The sequence below is a fragment of the Asparagus officinalis genome, chromosome 4, assembly GCF_001876935.1.
Source record: "Asparagus officinalis chromosome 4, Aspof.V1, whole genome shotgun sequence".
NCBI classification, from domain to species: domain Eukaryota; kingdom Viridiplantae; phylum Streptophyta; class Magnoliopsida; order Asparagales; family Asparagaceae; genus Asparagus; species Asparagus officinalis.
Genome location: NC_033797.1, coordinates 39,637,063 through 39,658,346, shown reverse-complemented (window position 1 = coordinate 39,658,346; position 21,284 = coordinate 39,637,063). Strand labels below are relative to the sequence as shown.

Sequence of the window (21,284 nt, the reverse complement as noted above, 5' to 3'; positions counted from 1 at the left end):
TGAGCTCAACATACGGATATATATATAGGGTTGGAAAAGACGTTACAAAACCCGTAATTAATTCTGTAACGTTTGTCATAATGTATAGCCATTATTCTTATTTTAAATTCTAATTAAAGCATATTTTAATTACAAAATTTATTAGTATTCATTAAAGCAAAATTGCCTTTTCTCCAACAAAATATCCAACATTAACATTTATAATTGTTTAACTGTCTCAGTTTATATATATTTAGCTATGTTACAGTAATTATGAAAAAGACTTTCTATAGTTATAGACCCAATAACTTTAGTATATATATATATATATATATATATATATATATATATATATTCATTCAACATTGAACATTTAAGTTACATCACAAACTTAGCATAAAGACTTGAGTTACAAAAGCATCATAAGAGAATATTACAACCCTCAATCCATCTCTTACATTTCTCCTCTAGTTTTTTGTTTTGTAAAACTGTTAAAACTAAAGCTTTAATATCTTTAACATTGACACCATGATTTCTAGATTTCTGAACAAATACACACATATTTCCTCTTGCCTATGCAAGAATCAAATTATGATAAATTACACCAGCTACGCGGCGGACATGTGACTTCCCCATCTACACTAACAAGAGCATCATATATGTTTGTTTACTGTTGTGTTGATATTGCTTCCTCCGAGCTGTAAAACAACAGACAAATCGATGCAAACTTATAAACCAACTCTATTATGAATATGAACCAAAGGAATAAAAGAAAAGTTAGTTTTGAGCTGAACCTTTACTCTAATAGTCATAGCTATTTTTTAGGTTCACCAATTCACCTAACCTTATGGAGCCTCCTTTGTTATCTTTGATGGAGATTATGGGAACATTTCTTAAGGATGTCAGGTTCGGTATATGATTTGTCAGTGACCGTGTTTTGCATTCTGAAATTAAAAGTATAGCCTGCAATAGCCACAAGATAGCTCCAATTATCCATTCATGGTAGATATAAACTATTGGATAGATCATTAGAAATATCATCATGAAATCAAAACGATGCATAACTATAAAAGACAGCATATAATGTCTACAAGTTGAGAAATTTTCTTCCAGGAAATTGTCAGCTTAAATAATTTTTTAGCCGGTGTAAACTATGTTCATGACAGCATGATTAAAGATCATGAAATTACTGACAAGAAAGATAAGATCCTGGTGCATATAAAATAAAGTTATTGCGAAATGGATCAATATGAAATGCAGAGGACATTTGTGCTTAAGCTAAACTCATGCCAATTGTATGCTAACCACATAGCAAAAACAACACCCAAGTAAAAGTAAAATATGAGTAGGAATGTTATTATATAAAACCGAGGACCTTTTTTTTAATATAGAATGCAAAATGTATAATTAAACTTTTTGGAACATGAATACATAAATTTCCTATTGAGTATGACAAGTACATTACATGATTCTACCATTTAAATGTTTCCACGTACATTTTTTGGTCCTAAGATATATAAGCATTATGTGTATTTAAATGTTTTGATCCTGTGTATTGAAAAATTAATAATTCAGTTAGCATTATTCATGTTGAGAAGGAGACGACAAAAAGCACCAATTTCCATCAATTGCTTTTGAACACAAGCAAGTCTTTCACTAACATTACAAAACGAACTGCGCTTGGAAAATACAGCATAACCTTCATTTCATTCGTTTTCAACTCAACCTCAACTGTGGCAAGAAATATTTAATTCTCGTTTGTAGGAAGTGTGCATACTTCTTGCATTTAACTTTGAATTTAATAAACAAATTCTAGCTGGAAATCTCCTACGCTCATTTCTGCATACTTCTTGCATTTAACTTTGAATTTAATAAACAAATTCTAGCTGGAAATCTCCTACGCTCATTTCATCAAGTGTGCATACCTTTGTAGTGAATTTAATAAACAAATTCTAGCTGGAAATCTCCTACGCTCATTTCATCAAGTGTGCATACCTTTGTAGTTGAGCTTCCCAATAAAGTTGTTGCTAGTCTACACAGCCGTCCATAGATCTTGACATTGCTAATGCATCCTGCATAATATTTGAGCCAGTTTCCATTTTTTCCAAATCCTGCAAAAATATCAAGGGTTGTTATTTTCATTTTATATTTTTTTTCACATTCGCTGCATCCGTCTTAAAGAAATTTCTAAATTCATGCCCCCTAATGAACTTTTCAATGCCTTTACACATAGTTTAGTAATCAAAACATTAGAGGAATTCATGACAACTAAAAAGGTATGTAGTAGTATACAACTGAGACTAATACGTACTGGTAAATGGTAATATTCAAAATTTCTATCTAGAAAAGGTACCTATATTCCTTGCTTAGGCAGTCATATCTGCAATATCTAATACTACTATAAAAGTGGATTGGGATGTTAAAATGTTTCTTCCCAAAATATCCCTAACACATCCATACATACATACATTAACATACATACCTCTCAATATTAATGTGGGCACATACATACATAATACATACATACTTGATATGATACATACTATATTAAATGCAATATATACATACATATATTTTATTAATTAGACATGATGAATTCATAAACACACATAATTATATCATACTACAATAAATAGAATCAAATGGTTTTTCTTTCCAATTGAAACGCTTTTCAATTACGCCTAAAGCACTCATTATTTATCACTAATTATTGCAAAGTTAATCATATTCTCCTTTATGGTAAGTAACATACTCCATTCCTCACTACATTATAATTGCACCGTTATATCTATTTGTAACATCCAATTAAACACTGCAACTTTCCCATCAAATACTAAGCTAATATCATGTGAGAGAAACGGACAACTTCTGGGATTTCAGTTTGTTTACTTTATGACCGAGTGGAAACCGAAGGAGGAGGCTATTAATTTGATGGGAAAATTGCATTGTTTAATTGGATGTTACAAATAGATATAACGGTGCAATTATAATGTAGTGAGGAATGGAGTATGTTACTTACCATAGAGGAGTATATGATTTAGCTTTGCAATAATTAGTGATAAATAAGGAGTGCTTTAGGCGTAATTGAAAAGCGTTTCAATTGGAAAGAAAAACCATTTGATTCTATTTATTGTAGTATGATATAATTATGTGTGTTTATGAATTCATCATGTCTAATTAATTATATGTATGTATATATTGCATTTATTATAGTATGTATCATATCAAGTATGTATGTGCCCACATTAATAATGAGAGGTATGTATGTTAATGAATGTATGTATGTATGTGTTAGGGATATTTTGGGAAGAAATGTTTTAACCTCCCAACCGTCATGCGTTTTCTTTCACCTACCCATATAATGGCCTTCTCCTCCTTACATTCTTCGAACATCACTCAACAAATACCAATAATCAATAAAAAATATGGGAGTGATTTAGGCGTTTCTTGTTTGTAGCGGAATAAGCTTGTGTGGATCTGCTCACACTCACTTGAAGGCAGAAGCATCATAAACGGCAGCAACACAAACTTCATAAATAAGATCGAAACTTCCCCAGAAAAAAACCAAAAAGAAAAAAAAAGAAAAAAGGGGGAAAAACTGATAGTGAGAGAGAGCGATGATGGGGCATAAGTCAGATGTCCTAGAGGTCATCCTCAAAGAAGCTGTTGATTCGGTTGGTACCCTCAATTTTGATTTCCCAAAAATTTATTTTTTGATTTTGTGTACTCTTTTTGGGGATTTTTAAGAGAATATACCTATTGAAAAGGTATTTGAAAATCTGAGATGCAGTAGGGAGGGGCTCAGCAGCGAGGCTGCTCAGGAGAGGCTCACCATTTTCGAACACAACAAGCTCGAAGAGAAGCAGTTTTGATCTTTTTTTGGGCTAAAAATGTGGTTTTTTAATGGTTTGTTTTGATCTGAGACTTTGTCTTTTTTTGGAAGGAGAACAAGTTCTTAAAGTTCTTGGGGTTTATGTTGAACCCTCTCTCATGGGTCATGGAGGCTGCTGCTATCATGGCCATTGCCCTTGCCAGTGTGAGAATTATTACCATTTTATTGCAATTTTTTTACCTTCTTTTGGAGTGGAGATTTGGATAGAAAGACTCAAAACTTCATGGGATATCTTTTAGTTTTTATTGGATGGGTTTAATTTGCATTCTAATATTTTATTATCTGAAATCCTATGATGTTGTTAGATTGTATTAGTTTTATATGTAGTTCTTTTACATATGTTTTAGGTTCTTGAAGGTTTATTGTAATTTACCCTTTTGGATATATCTAAATGAAGAGTTAGAAAGCATGAAAAGGTTCAAATAGATCCAGTGCATAAAACAATCATTACTCTCTATAAGCAATGCCATTGTTATGAGGTAGTGTGAGAAATTAATAGGTTAATGAGTTAGAAATTGTTGTTTGATTTAATTTTAATTAATTTTAAATGTTTTGTTTACAATATTAACATTATAAATAACATTGATTATATGATTTAATAATTGCCTTTTTCTATATTTAATTGTATCTTTTCATATTCTTACGTTCTCATTCAATAGAAACATAATTATTTATTTTTTTTATTTTTTTATTAAATCTTGCGCTCAATGTTTTAAACTTATTACATAAAAAACATTGAACATAAAACAAGTGTGTCCAGTTTTTTAAACAATAAACATAGAATTTTTTAACTTTTCTGTAAGTTTTTGCTTTTTTAATCTATTAAACAATATAATCAATGTTATAAACTTATTACACAAAAAAACTTAAAACATGTAACAAATACATCCACGTGCAACGCACGTGCACTATACTAGTTTTAAGAAAAGCATAAATATGGTTAATGAAACACTAGTAAAAAACTAGGAATTGACGACGGGGAAATCCGTCACCAATACACATTGGTGACGAAAATGAATCTGTTTCTAATAAATCCGTCGTCAATACGTATTGGTGACGGGTTCCCCCATCGCCAATACTTATTGGCGATAGAATTCTTTGGCGACAGTGGTCTTTCCGTCGCCAATACTCATTAGCGACGGGGTAGTCCGTCGCCAATGTTTACAACATTGGTGACGGATTGCCCCGTCGCCAATGTACATATTTATGTAAAAAAATTAATTTTCTGGCAACCTCTCATACAATTTATATTTGCATAGTCTAATAATTTATATCCCAAATAATTTATGTTTGCATAGTCTAATAATTTGGATATATTTGTGAGTTAATCTACAATTTTGATTGTGTACGTATAAGAATAAAAGATACTGAAATTAAGCTTGTAAGTTATATTTGACATGATAAATGAGAATTGAATGCAAGCATTAAAAAATTAAAGAAAGGTTGAAGGGTTGGGAGTTATCTTTGAAAGAGTAAATGAGAGTTGAATAGGCATGAAAAAAAGTTAAATAGAGGTTTGAATGTTATATGAATAATAGATGCTATATAAACCATCACCCTCGTCTCCCATCTTGACATTCTACATGGCCTTCTATAGGAAAATCATAACAATTTGCCTCTTCACCATGGCCAAATTTTCTTTCTCCTCCTCCTTTTGCACCACAATTTATTTTTTATTCATTGTCAACAAGAACTAATTATTAGATATAGGTGCCCTGCATGCAATAATTGTATATTGTAATAGGACATATATAAATATAACATCCTTGTTCAAAGTAATAGTATGCTATTTTGGTCAGATTTATTTGGTATTTTTTAATACAGATAAAGTCCTTAGAATGATATTAGACTATTAGACTCGGATATGATCGTAATGAAGAGATCTGATTTGTCGCTAACGTATATTCTAAAATGTTCCTAGTCGATGAAGTGTTGAAATGAGACATCATCACTTTGGGAAGACTAGTATATACTCTATTTCTCCTTTGGTAGGATGATGATCCATCTCTTGGATCATTGATGTGGGACATCAAGATATAGTATGCAGGTGACTCATTAGTGAATGAGTTGACTGAAGACTCACTGAGAACATCTAGTTGGTAATTATACTTAACTCTCAAATAGAAGTTCTCAAGTGATATAATACAAAGTAGTCTCTTGACCTGAGGCATGATTACAATATTTTACATGTCAGTATAGGTGTACTTAGACTTTTACCTAACCACAGTTCTCATTGAGTTGTGCATAACAGTTTCAGTATAGGTGTACTTAGACTTTTACCTAACCACAGTTCTCATTGAGTTGTGCATAACAGTTCTTGTTGGGTGCATCCAGTTCTCATTGAGTTGTGCATAACAGTTCTTGTTGGGTGCATCCCGAGACATAAGTAGATATTGAGATGTCAAGATGAAATTCGTCTCTCCCAGTATAAGGGTTGATGTCATAAGATTGTTTGATATAACTATAGCCAGGAAATCATTGGCCAAGGTAAATAAGATAAACTGAGTGTCAGTTTGATCTTAAAGGTTATGAGTTTAATATTAACAAATACTAATCAAGCTATTAGGGTTTGACAGTTTATCATACCTAGGCTCAATAGTTTGACATTGTTTGATGAAGAGACCGGACTGTACAATGTTATCACTGAGTGGTCCTGATAAAATTGTGTAAGCATCTTGTAGACATTTATCATAACTTATACTCGGGTAATCTTCATGTGTAGCTAGCACCTCTGTTGTACTTATGGATATGATCCACTGTCAAGTCTTAAGTTGGGCCCTAAAGTCACACCAAGCGTGTACTTGAATCCTATGAAATACATTTATAGAGTTAAATGCGTATGATTGATACACATATATTATTTTTAACGGATATACATAAACAGTTATATGTATCGGTAAAATCAGAATGATATGTGCTTAAGAAATGAATTCCGATATTTTCTCCATAAAGTTAACTTTTAGTCAACTAGTTGATTTTTTGGTCAGCAGTTGACTTTTGGTCAACTCGTTGTTTTTTTTTGTCATATGATGACTTATTAGTTAATGATTGGAAAATTACGCAATATCGTATTTATGAAACACTATATTGATGTGGTATTTGCATTTATGAAATACGCACTTCATTATACATTAATTAATGAGTCATGAGATGAGTTATTAATGTAGTATGGTTTGGGAACATGGTTTTAGCACATAGTTTTGATTCTTCATGACTCTTTGCATGACTCATGAGATGAGTCATTGCATGACTCATGAAAGGAATCATTACATTTAGATGACTCATGACATGACTCATGAGATGAGTCATGACATATCTCACTATATATATATATGAGCTCTCTCTCTCTTATGGAAATGTTAATGAAAAATTGGCTAAGTGGTTTTTTTTCATAAGAGAATAAAAGAGAGCTCTACCTCTTACTAAACTCTAGCAATCTTTGAGTAAGAGGAAGTAGTAGGATGTTAAAGTACCTCGTGGTGGATATCTTGCCTTATGTCTTAAGAAGACTCCGATTTTATCAAGCTCACTTGAAGACTTGAAGATCCACTACAAGGAGGTTTACAATAACAAGAAGAATGAGCTAGGGGTTGTTCGATCTACCATCGAATCACGCTACGAAAGTAAGCCTCCAAAGCTCTTGGTTGCTCTCTTTATTATAGCGATCATATTAGATTTAATTAGGATGGTCCTAGTTTGTATTTCATGCTCTCTACATGCTTAGTATTATTATACATACAGTCTTCCGTTGTATATTTTGCATATAATAAGCACGTGATTTCCTTCACTAACAACAAAAGAGTCCACCGATTATTCTTCTAGTTTACAATGCCTTTCTCTTTATAATTTTTCATTGATATTATTGTTGGAAAATTTATAAAAACAAAGGTTATAGCATATAAATTAAATCCGAATTAAATAAGTAAGAAATAAGAAAATCAGGCCTGACGGGAACAGTCGTGTATTCACTGTCCTAGAAGATTAAGAACCCGCCTATCTCCCTGGCGCAGATGGTTCTCTCCCCCCTAGCGGTAAAAGCCCCCGGAAACGGTCGGCCTCTGCACTCGGGCGAGAGTGCAGAGCTTCAGCTCAGATGAAGGAAGTTGCCCATAAAATAAAACTAAGATGTAGATGAAAATAATATGTAGGGGAGAGAAGAAAAACAAGAGAAATTTGTTGTATATTTTTTCTTATCATTTTGAGCTCAACATACGGATATATATATAGGGTTGGAAAAGACGTTACAAAACCCGTAATTAATTCTGTAACGTTCGTCATAAATTTTGTAACGTTCCCCATAATTATATAGCCGTTACACATATTTTTAATTGCATGTTTTAATTACAATATTTATTATAATTCATGAAGGCAAAATTGCCTTTTGTTAACAAAATATCTAACAGTCCCCCCCAAAAGGCAATATTGACTGAAGACTCAGAAATCAATAAATAAATCAAGAAATCATAAAACAAATATAGGTTGGGCAACCTTTCGTATCGTGAATTCGGGAGAGGTAGCTTTCGGCTTTGAACCTTTCCTTAGTGAGTTCATCGCCACCTGAGGGACATAATGGACTAGGCCTTGAATTAGGCCCCTTTAATCAGGTATTGATGAAAACACACACAATACGTTTCATCTATTGAGCAAAGCGGGTTGAGCGTTAAAGACCATGCTCACAATAAACCGACTCATGAGAGTTTCTAGGGGTTAGCCCAGCCCCCCTAACCGCGGCCATCACGGTTCCTCTCACGTAGGTAAGTCCTCAAAGGGTACTACAGCTGTTTATTTAATACCCCCATAATACACATGTTGGACTTATTAAGAGTAAAACTCAGCCTAACCAGCTGTATTATAAGAGCATCGTTATCATAGAGAAGGGGTAGTAGCACAAGCTATATAGTGATATATGAATATATCTGGGTCGATGCTCCACACGAGTGTCACTAGTCCAGCTTGTTTCTACCACATTAAAACAACATTGGGACTAAGTCTCCAAATAAAGGTTGGGTTGCCGCTGTCAGTGACCTCATCTATGGGCTTAACCCCATCTCCCTCGATGAATCCAGAACCACACTCCTGGATAATCCCTTAATCAAAGGGTCATCAAAATTCTTTTCACAGACTTTATAAAGTCTAGAATCACAACTTTGCCTAGCAGACTTTGCCTAGCAGGCGTTGTATTTATTTATCAAGTTCTTATTTTGTAATTAGTCCATCATATTGTTTGAAATTGACATTAGGTCATGATCTATGATCATAAAAGATCATAGTCTATGTCTGAAGAGATTGACCTTAATATTTGAACATTTCAAACTAATGTGGAACTAAAAATTCTGCAGTTATGCATATGCACATACATGAATGAAATTAATAATAGATACATGCAGAGCATTCAAGAGAACAATATATTTCATACTTCATAATTCATATGCATAAAATTTTTAAAAATTCTTCTATTATAAGAGGTTACAAATTGGTTGCCTACAAAGGAGACCATCCAAATTTAAATCGGTTGCCTACAAATGAGACCTTTCAAATTTAAATTGGTTGCCTACAAATGAGACCTTCCAAATTTAAATTGGTTGTCTACAAAAGAGATCTTCCAAATTTATGTTGCCATTTTCTAGTACCACCTCTTATACAAATAATAATAATAATAATATTTGTACATACGTGCTTTAAATTTTACAAGTGCATTCTTGCATAAAACCTTGTAATTAATCATGTAACAAATGCAAGTTATCTAAAAGGACATATGAACATTTATTGCAATATCCATCATAACGCAATAAAATAGATGAACTTTACATTTGAAGATTTCTTTGATTTGGTTCGCTCATATATTGATCATTTATCATTAGGCAATATATGATACAAGAAGCGTAATTAAATAAATGCATATGAATTATTCTCATAATTCCGGTCCTCTTATTCCAAACCAAAAACTCCTAAAGTGAAAAGATTAAAGTTTTACCCGGGTAGTTAGCCAGGTAAGGATAGTAATAGAGGTTAATCAAAGATCAATTAAGTACCTTGTTCCTTGCAGAGCGCATTACGTAACCCTTAAACCTTGCCTTAGACACCAACTAATCCAAGAAAACTTAAATCGGTTCACTCAATGAGTTTTTGTTCCTTAACAGTATATAGAAACTTTAAATTATTTCCTGCAATCATTTAAATTGCCTAGCAATTATACTGCAAACATATGTTGGATAAGGCCGAGGAGGGGTTTACCTATTGATATTCGAACCTCATGATTTTCATGTCTTGAGAGTAAAAAACCCATCTGCTGCAGACAACTGCCACAGAAGTTGCTGAACAAATTTGCATTCACTTTTACCACCTAAAACCCATCTGCTGCAGACAACTGCCACAGAAGTTGCTGAACAAATTTGCATTCACTTTTACCACCTTTTGTACTAAGCTTATTAGATGCATAAATACACTAAACTATGGAATTATTAATAGAAGACACCATATTATTGATAGCTTAAAGAAATGAAAGTATTAAACCATGAACAAATCCAGATATTTCAAAGCATCTATGCAACCAGAGTTTGTTCTCTTTATTCTTGTCAAAACCATGCATATGAAATTTTTAAGAATAAAAATGTGCATTACTGCAAATTTATAGCATGTTTCAAATGCGAGCATATTCACTAGCATAAGGGGATAAGGGTAGGTTTTAGATGATTCTAACAAATATAAACTAGGCTTCTAGAAACCAATAAAGGTTCTTTGATATTCGTAACTTGCAATAATTATTGATTATAAAACAACTATATGATAAATGTAATTAACTGTTAAATTAAACTAACAGAAATGTTTAGCTACAATTTTTTAATTATTAATTTTTTTTATTAAAAAAAAATAACCAAAATTGTTTACATGAACAGTAACTTTTGAAATAAAACGAACAGTATCGACGTTTTCAAAATAAATGAACAGTAACATTTGTGTGAACAGTAACATTTTTTAAAAATAATTAACAGTAATTAAAGCAACTAATTACAAAATATAATTTATTTAGGATGAACAGTAAACTGTTGATGAACAGTAAACTGTTGATGAACAGTAGTTTTTAAATTTTTTTTGGGTTTTAAAAATTAACAACTATGAATACTTAATCTTCTAGACTGTTGGAAAATTTATAAAAACAAAGGTTATAGCATATAAATTAAATCCGAATTAAATAAGTAAGAAATAAGAAAATCAGGCCTGACGGGAGCAGTCGTGTATTCACTACCTAGAAGATTGAGAACCCGCCTATCGCCCTGGCGCAGATGGTTCCCTCCCCCCTAGCGGTAAAAGCCCCCGGAAACGGCCGGCCTCTGCACTCGGGCGAGAGTGCAGAGCTTTAGCTCAGATGAAGGAAGTTACCCATAAAATAAAACTAAGATGTAGATGAAAATAATATGTAGGGGAGAGAAGAAAAACAAGAGAAATTTGTTGTATATTTTTTCTTATCATTTTGAGCTCAACATACGGATATATATATAGGGTTGGAAAAGACGTTACAAAACCCGTAATTAATTCCGTAACGTTCGTCATATATTTTGTAACGTTCCCCATAATTATATAGCCGTTACACATATTTTTAATTGCTAATTAAAACATGTTTTAATTATAAAATTTTATTACTATTCATGAAGGCAAAATTATCTTTTCTTAACAAAATATCTAACAATTATACCCACACCTATCTCTACCTGCAAAGAACAATGACCATTTGATATCGATCGAAGAGGCAAGGAAGGTGTTTTAAGGGCAATGAGGATGGAGGCAACGAGGACAAGTCTGAGGGCAACAGAGAAGAGCATAGTGTCACATTTGGAGCTTATATAGATATCCATGGTCATTTCCAATGATTTGAATAAACTTTTCAAAATTGGGAAGAAGCTTTGATACTAATTATATATTTATGCAGTTACATGTATGTTAGTTTTGATAACCTTTTTTTATGTAAAGTTGTTGCTCTTATGATGGATACAGTTTTATTGAATTCTTATATGTAATCCTCCATGATGTTAAATGTCATATTTTTAAGCTATTGTACATATTTTTTTTAAGCTATTGCGTCGGATAGAGTTTGCCACAAAAAAATTATTAAAATGGCGACTCAAAGAATCTATGTTGGGTTGAGTATGGAATGAATAACAGTTCGATCAACCATTTCAATTGGTTTAAATACTTCATATATGGATTTAATTTGCATCTAGCACTAAGATTATGATAAGTTGTTAGGGTTTGGAAGTTAGTGCATTTATGCTACATTAATGTCTCAGGGACTCAAGGCATGAGACATGTGAGGTGTCATCATCCGGTTGCATGAATAGTGCATCATACAACCGGATGATGACACCTCACATGTCCCATGCCTTGGGTCCCCCATTTGGGTCCCTGTAGCAACACCCTTTATGCTATTATTGCCTCAGGGTGTGAGGATTTGGTGTAATACTATAATTTTAAGCAAGTATTTATATCACACTAAATTTTAAGCAGTCATTTATATCACATGAGTTTCTTAGTTTGAGTTTGCTAGCTATTAAAAAATGCAATAATAGATAATTTTCCAATATTTACATAAGTTCCTTAGTCCCTAATAGTTCATGGTATAAATAACTTAAACTTGGTATAGATTATAAGATATTTCTTTTTAGTCCAAAATGATAAAATCTAGAAAATCCTAGAAATCGCATAATTTAATAAAAATTAATTGCTACTATGTAAGAAGCGACACAAATATTTATTCATTTTTTTTGAATTAGAAAATCTATATGTGTTATATGATTACAGAATTGCTTGAGAATTAATATATTGGCAGTATTTTTCTACTAACTTTTTTTAGAACTTCCTACTAATTTTTGTAGTTATCTTAATTTTTAACATAAAATATATTTTATAATAAATAAGTTTCATATAACTAGTTAACAAACTGTTATCAAATTCAAGGCATGCTCATTAGTTGACCAAATCTTTTGGATTGTTTTTACTTTGCACTTAAATGCATACAAAAATTATCATTATAATTTACACTTGTGGCCTGTGTAAATAAATGAAAATGAGTACAAGTGTAGCGCACGTGCAATCATACTAGTTCTTATAAAAAAAACATCGGACAACCTCATTTTTGATAGCAGAATTCACACGGACCCCTCTAATTTGTCAATGTCTTTATTGTTCCTCCGGAACTACCTCCATATGTTAATGTAATATATTTACTTTTTAATATTATCGTTACCAGCTGTTAGTTATGGATCCTACTCTCTCTCGAGTCCTGGCTCTGCCACTCGCGGTTAAACATGTCCACGTGTGGGCGTATGGTCCCACGTCTGCCCATTCTTAAAACGGATAGCCCATGTTTGGCCCCTATCTTAGGGGTTAGTTGGGTCGGGCCGGGCCGGGCACTTAGACGGCTTGGGACAAGACAAACATTCAAATAGCGAGTGGAGCTCGTAGTATATTGTTAAGGTGTTGGATGCTTTAAGGATGCTAGAATTCAAATCTTCGGTTCTCAAATGAAAATAGATAACGCAAAAGGGAGCAAGCCGAGTGGGAGATAGCTCTCTCAAGCTTTGTGATGTTACCTTTAGAATTAGACGACTTTGGCGTTTGCTCCGCTTTTGTGGGTCTTTGAATCATTTATGATCCAGTTATTAATTTTAGTCTAGCATCAGGAAGCATGAAGTAATTTTTATAATGCGACAAGGCTGAAATTATATCGTTGACCCTTGACGAGTTCTTAAGGCTATCTGGCTATGTATATAGCTTTCATGCATACTTCTCTGTGACAGGCCAATGTAATTTGCTTCGACACAAGCGATTAGCATGCTTTTTTGTATTCAGAGTCCACTCATTTTCAAAAGATCAGAAATTGTATTAAAAAAACACGGAACCTCAAAATTGAGAAAAATGAAAATAAAGGATATATCAAAATTAAAATGATACATTAAGCCATAAATTCGTATCGGCCTACTGATGTGCATTTTACGAATGATGAAAAAAATTCTAAGAAATCATTTTTGATGTATACGTAGGTCTGGGTTTAGCTAGGGTTGTTAGCTTGACTCGGTCATTGATGACCAAATCAACCACGGTTTCTCTGTTGAGAGAATAGTGGAGAACGTGAATCATGGGTGGTTGAGAGAAAATCTCTCATGGGGGGTGGATCTGAGGGGTAGAGATGATGGGTTTAGCCCCTATATAAGGAGGATCATTCTCCTTGAGAAAGCATAACGAAAACAAAAAAGAAAAACCACTTACCCATTACCGGAGCCCCTCAAAGAAATCCATTGTTTTTCTCTTCTTCTCTGTGTTCAAAGACTGGTATCAGAACTTAAGGTTCTTCATCATCTCGGAATCCTGCTATTTTTTTCAACAAAGAAGACTCTCTCTCTCCAACTCCTTGAAGAAGAAGCTCTCTGTTAAAGAAGAACAATTCGGTTGAAGAAGAAGCATCTGTTCCTATGGGCTGTCTATTGTTTACTGGGTATTGCTTCAAATAAGTATCATTTCATAATTTTTTTGCCGGCCTACATCCATATTGTTCAGTCCTACATCAAGTCCACTTCAGGCCTACATCTACAAGCCTAGCTCTTTGCTACATCTACAAAGCCTATACCTACATCCACATGTCCACGTCCATCTAGCATATATTATAGCCTCCTCAAGTCTTGTCACATCTCTTCCTTTTTAATTTGTTAAGGCTACATCCTTTTGTTTTTGGGTCCTACATCCAATCTATACAACCAACCCCCATAAGCCGGACTTAGACTTGTTCATAGTCTTGTGACCCTACTCCTATCACGTGTCATAGCCTACTCCTAGCACGTGTACTACCCACTTTGATCATCTTCAAGGCCTACTTGTGACCTACCTGTTCAAATTCAAGATTAAAGCCCACGGGTCCCACTGCCTCAGCATTTGAAGAAGGTGACTTGCTCTCAAGACGTCAAAGCTTCGACAACAGACTCTTCGGTCAACACCGCTAAGTGACAAACTCGCTCAAATTGGAGCCTCTTTCATCAGCTCACAAAAATCAGGTTCATTTTAATTAATTAATTTATTTATCTAATTTTTTTGTGTATTTGCCAAAATATCAACCTTATACAAATTTAAAATTGAATTTAGTTTTAGTTCTCTACCGAATGGCTAGTAAACTCGTTCTATCAGAACTAGGCAAAATTGACAAATTTAATGGCAGTAATTATGATATGTGACATAGAAAAATAGGATATGCTCTTATTCATGACAATATTGATGATATAATCGAAACCACTGCTTCAACCCTTACTGATAAATCAACACTTGAAGAAAAGAAAGGGTTTGAACAGTGGAAGTCGAAAGATAAAAGGGCGAAAAGTCTTATGCTCATGTTCATGGAAGATAACTTAATCAAACTTTTGAAACGTATAAGACTTCTATGGACATGTGGAATGCAATAAAAGAAAAATACGACACTGCTTCTGAAGTTAACATTCAACTCCTCTTGCTAAAAGAAAAATACGACACTGCTTCTGAAGTTAACATTCAACTCCTCTTGCATAAGTATAATTCTTGTCGTATGCAAGAGGGAGACAATGTCGTAGAACATATAAATAAAATGATTGTCATGGCTAAGGACTTATCAACTGCTGGGACCGAAATCCCGGAAAGAATGCAAGTGGCAACTATTTTGAATAGTCTTCCTCCTTCACTTGCTGTTGTAGGCGTCAAAAAATGCTTACGGACATCCAAATACTACTCAAGGCAAAGAGAAGACGATAAACGCCATTCTCTTAATTAGAAGGGATCATTCAAAAGAAGTAAGAACAATGTACACACCAACGGGCAGCACACGGCGGCGCGTCTGAGGCGCGGCAGGACATGGTGCCGCGTTAAAGGTCGTGGGAGATACGGTTTCAAGCCAGCGATGAATGTGCTGGGCAACCGTCTTTTGGCCGCGGCAGCCTATACTGCCGCGCCAATAGCCGCGGCAGTGTAGACTGCAGCGGCCAAAGAGAAAACATCCGGTCGGTTATTTTGCCCCCGTTTCAACTGTGGTGCACTCAGACCCCTATAAATACCTCACTAGACACGAAATAAAGGAGAGAGCATTTTGAAGCAGAAGAGATTTGAGCTTTTGTTGATTTTGAGGAAGAAAGAGAGAATTTTCACCTTTTGACAAGCATCATTTGGTGATTCCTAGAGATCTAAGCTCAGACTTGATCTTTGGAAGAGTGAACATCTTACATCGATAAGATATTCGCTTTCAAATCTTTACTTCGATAAACGAAGGAAAGATCCCCAAACACCCTCACGATCTGTGAATCGGTGGTCAACGAGCCAAATCACTCCCGGCACAGGCAAAGTCCCACAAAGCATGAGTTGATAAACAATTTCTGTGTTATTTTCTCGAGAGTTGTATTTTCATTTATTTTCATTGTAATTTCCTGTAAACGAATCAAAGTTTTAATGGAATCGACAATGGAGTCAACTTTCGCTGAAAACAAACTGGCGACCACAGTGGGAGCCAGCGGCCTCGCTGCCGAGGCCGCAGTGTCGCAGCCAATTAAGATCATTGTCACGAAAGAGATCGAATATGAGTTCGATCAGGCAAAATTTGAGGAGTATCTGTCATCTTCATCCTCAAAATCTCCCTCGCCTCGCAGGTGTAGGAAGATTTCTTCACCCAAGAAAGTTTCTAAGTCTTCAATTCCGACGAAGACCGCAGGTGAAGATTCTTGCCAGGTTCTCTCCAAGGAATCCGCCTGCAACATTTCTGCTCCAAGTGACCCCACACCAGTTAAGGAGTCACTGAATCATAGTTCACCGGTGCTGACGAAAAGAGCTCGTCAGAGACAGCGCCAGCGCCGTGCTCGTCAATTGGCTAAGGCCTTACAGCAAACCGATGGGGTCCATTACTATGCGGACCTAAAGTCGAGGAAACAAAAAGTGAACCAGTTGCCTCAACGGCAAACTAATCACATCTCTGCACAGCTTACGACGGAGGAATGGACTCTTGTCAAAAGAGCCCGTTCTACCCTCAAAGAGCGTATACAAAGACGTCAAGCAAAGGCGGCTCGCGCTCGTGCCCTTCGTCAACAAGCGCAGAGGAACAAGAAGGAAATGGTGTCTGAAAAGCCATCGAAGAACTGCAAAACTTGGGTTCCCAAAACTAAAAATGCAAAAAAATTACAGAACGATGCAGCCCCTAACCGCGACAGCCCACACCGCCACGGCAATTTATACGACCGCAGCAGTCATGGCTGTCACGGTAATCTGCTCAACCGCGACAGTTCTGACTGTCGCGGCACTTCATTTGGCCGTGATGGTCATCTCCGTCGCAAACCCGCATCTTTGATTCCATCGACACCCGATCCAGTCCCTTCTACTACAACAACGTCTGCTGCATCACCAGTGAAACCCTGGGTTAGCCCAGATTTATCCAAGTTCAAGATCACCATGGCGGATCGCCTCGGTCCTTCGACTGACGAGCGAGGCAAAGCCCCGGTCAGAGAAAACCTAGATCCAGCAAATAAACCCTTAGTGATTTCTTATACAGGGGGTCGTAAACACCCTCCTGTCAGAACTGCACCAGTCCAGAACGAGAGAATACCAGTTCATTCTCGTTTAGGACCTATGAATGCTCCACACTCGCAAAAGGGTGGATTTAAAAATTCAACTTTGGATCGCCCAGAGGTGACGACCAGTCGTCCTGTGCACGTTAACAAAGTTCAAAAACAAAAGATAGGTTGCTCAAGTCACAATAACGATGAGCTGTACTATCAGAAAAATAATTCAAGAAAAAAATTTGTACAAGAAAATGAGTCTCACTGTTCCTGTGAAAGACTCATTAAGGCCGTGCTGACGGAATGCAGTTGCTCTGAAACTAAGTCAAGAGTCTCCGTATTTCAAAGATTGTCTATGGAGGCGTCAAGACCCAAAATGAGGCGTTTCAACAAGAAGAAACCTACAATTCGACGAGATGAATTCCCTGAGGTCACTATTAATATGACCGGCAGAGGAAAGCAACAGTTAGTTAACTCTGATCCTGATTTCACTTTGGAAGGGAGAGTTGAGCGGGGTCTATCTCAAAGAATGTTACGGCTACAAAGAAGAGCCAACCGACGTCGAGACTACAAGAAAATGCACGAAGGGTTATCTTCAGATGAAGAAATATCAGATGTTTGTTCTGCTGTCGCTTCGGATGATACTGCATCCAGTGTCGGTCAAGTCAGAGAATCATTTGCAATCACGCCGGATTAACTGGCTCACATACTGCAAGAAGCGTTGGCTAAACAACACGAAGAAATTAGAGCTGAATTCAAAACCGAGATGGAGTTGACTATGCAGCAGATGCGAGATTTGCAGGTTCAGCAACACCAACCGGAATCAAGCCAAAGAGCAGAATCTAGCCGGCGTAATGAAGAAGATGAGACTATCTTTGACGATCCTCCTCGAGATAAAGATAATTCCGGAAGCGGTCCGGTCAAGTCATCCACTCAACCTCCACAGATCTACTTGAAGAAGAGTGAGGAAGAGGACAAGAAGATGCATGATCTCGAGAGCAAAGTTAACGCTCTGATGACTGCCCAAGAAGTGAAGAAAACGGGCATTCCATACCCGTATCCGAGGGAGTGGGACTTGATTCCTTATCCCCTAAAATTTAATTTGATTAACTTTACTCCTTTTGATGGCAGGGGTTCACCCACTCAGCACTTGATCTATTTCAAGTCGCATCTCGGCGCAATATCCGGGAATGAAGCCTTGATGGTCCGGTCATTCGTAGGAACCCTTCGCGGGCCTGCCTTCGATTGGTACCGACGTTTAAAACCCGGGAGCATCACTAGCTGGGAAGATATGGAAGGATTGTTCCTAACCAATTTCTTCGATGATGACACGGAGGTCTCAATTGGCACCTTGTTGGATGAGAAGCAGATAAATGGAGAGTCGGTTGATGTCTTCGTCAAACGATTCTGGAACAAAGCGGTAAACTGCCGAGATCCACTAACAGAAGATTTTATCCTGCAGACATGTCACAATAACTTGTCGCTGGATTTATTATAAGTCATGGGGGTTGTGCCTTCTAAAACTTGGAAGGAGTTGAAAGTGAGAGGTGAACAAGCCGAGCGTTTTCTTAAGAGAAAGAAGTTGGAGAGAGGACTGCCACAAGATAATCCTCAAAAACAAAACTTTAATTCTCGAGGCAGAGGAAGAGGGTCTGGGGCTGCTGTTGATGCGCATCAAACATCGCAACAGCCACAACAACAACCACAACAGTCGTCCTTCCAATTGGCGTCGAATCAAAATCAACAGCCTCCGAAACAGTTTAAGGCCTCAGAGCCTAAATTCCCGAAGGAGTATTCTTTTAAGGACGATGAAGTTCCGGTCATCTTCAAATACCTGGTAGAGAATAACAAGATCAAGCTTCTGCCGGTCACAAACCAAGAAGAAGCAACGAAGATCAATGACCCAAAGTATTGTGCATATCATAGAAGGGTCCACCATCCCACTAAGGCGTGTTATGTCTTAAAAGATAAAATACAAAACTTAATCGATGTTGGCATCGTGACACCGAAGCCGAAAGAGAAGAAAGTAGGGGCGAATGCGGTGTCTATTAGCTTCGGATCAGTTCCTTTATCCTGGTTTCAAGCCGAACCGGAAAGAGAAGTCCTGTTATGGAGCCTCGGCAATTCCGGAGAAGAATGATGAACAGATTCCAGCTTTACCGTTTTCTGACGAAGAACAAGAATCTTTCGCTACAAGGAGTGGTAATGAATACCATTATAAATATCCTGAAACCTCTAACCCAAATGCTACAACTCTGAAGGAGCTGGGGATAGTTGTAACTCCTCCAGTAGCTGCTGAAAAGCCGCAACAACCGGCTAAGCAAAATGAGAAAGAACCCCAACATAAAGAGGTTCAAGTTCCGAAGCAGTCTCGTTTCAACCGACCGATTGGACGAGATAAACCGGAAAGCTCGAACGCACCCTATCGTTTTGACGTTATGGCTCAGCTAGCTAATATCCCAGTAAGGATTACGCTATACGAGTTACTGCGCCTCTCGAAAGATACCAGAGAAGCGTTACAAGAAGCCTTGGCTGATTCTGAGGTATTCCTTACTCAGATTAAGCCAACTCCTGAAGAGTCAGAGTCATCAGTTCAGCACTGCAATCTGGCAGCCACCAAATTTCCCTGCATTGCTTTCACGAAAGAAGATATGCAAGTCAGAATTCAAAATATGATAGGCCTCTATATTTCACCGGATATATTTGCTCGAGCGTTGTCAACCGGATTCAAGTTGATCCGGGTTCCGCCGTCAGCATCATGCCACTTCGGTTGATGTACCACCTCGGAATCCCCGCCAGCAAACTAGCCTCCACGGGGATGGTCATCTATGGATTCAATACTAGTGGATCAAGACCGTTGGGGAAAATTCGGGTGAAATGTCAGCTCGGAGACCTGAAATCCGAAGTCACCTGCTATGTAATTGATGCAGAGACTTCCTATAATTTACTATTAGGTCACCCATGGATCCACAGTAATCTTATAATTCCCTCTACCCTCCATCAGTGTCTAAAATATGTCGACACTAATGATGAAGTCAAGACGGTGGTCGCGGATAAGCAACCATTCAAGGGGTTAGAAAACTACTTTACTGACTCCCTTCTTTATGGTGTTGAATCCGATACTGAACCATCGGCCCATGGTACAGACAGCGGAGAAGAAGCTGATACCGAAGCTGGGCTCGATTATAGTGAAGGTCTTGTACTGAATGACATTGAACCTCTTGTAATCGATCTTGACGGTGGTGATTCGTCGGATGAAAGTTATAACTGGCAGCTTGCCGATGAAATAATAAATGATGATTTAGAGTACTCGCGTTGTCTTGATGATGTAATGCATGAATTATACGATAACCCTAGTCTACATATGTCACTTCGTTCGTCCTGCACGATGACAAAACATATCCAAAGTTCATCCGGAACAACTATAATCCTACCCGCAAAAACAAGGGGTGAAAAAGAAATAGTTTTCGGAAAAGGGGAATCATTCCCTACTCCAGATCATTTCTTGAACATTAATTCGGATGAAGAAGAACCCGGGCGACATTTCTCTCAGTACAGTTCACAAGCGAATGGTTATATGACGAACTAAGGCTATGACCTCTCGCTTGGTGAAGGTCTCTATTTTGGTCAATGTGTCAGGGTTCCACCCCGTCCCGCCTATGTACCAAAAGGAAAACCGGATAATTATTATAGTCATAAAAGGGGTCTAGGTTATGCTTCATCATCTGACGACGAATATGGCCAACAGATTATTAACCAATTAGTAAATAAGAGTTGGCATTCATCCGATGCCTCAACCTGGGATTCTGACATGAGCATTGGAGAAAAATTCAAAGCCCTAATGTCGAACATGGCGACAGTTG

At 36.5% G+C, this 21,284-nt stretch overlaps 1 protein-coding gene across 3 annotated transcripts; it reads right to left on the bottom strand.

Annotated features, from left to right (window-relative positions):
• On the bottom strand, window positions 371–14,932 carry LOC109837242. Of its 3 annotated transcripts, none has more exons than XR_002246226.1 (4): window positions 14,135–14,932; window positions 1,975–2,090; window positions 774–942; window positions 371–677 (listed from the first exon to the last, which is right to left on the bottom strand). XR_002246226.1 is itself a non-coding variant. In XM_020405398.1 (4 exons), the coding sequence occupies exons 1-4, from the start codon at window positions 14,136–14,138 to the stop codon at window positions 616–618; spliced, it is 306 nt and encodes a 101-aa protein (XP_020260987.1). In that variant the 5' UTR covers window positions 14,139–14,932; the 3' UTR covers window positions 371–615. The 3 variants fall into 3 exon arrangements, 2 of the variants coding, with proteins under 2 accessions (XP_020260987.1, XP_020260988.1); XM_020405398.1 differs by having other exon boundaries at window positions 819–942; XM_020405399.1 differs by having other exon boundaries at window positions 824–942.

Excerpts from the sequence above, each read along its gene's own strand:
- LOC109837242 (XM_020405398.1), bottom strand. Across the intron at positions 943-1,974 it reads TGGGAAGCTCAACTACAAAG|GCTATACTTTTAATTTCAGA; the intron begins GTATGCACACTT and ends TGGCTATTGCAG. Across the intron at positions 678-818 it reads AGGAGGCTCCATAAGGTTAG|CTCGGAGGAAGCAATATCAA; the intron begins GTGAATTGGTGA and ends GTTGTTTTACAG.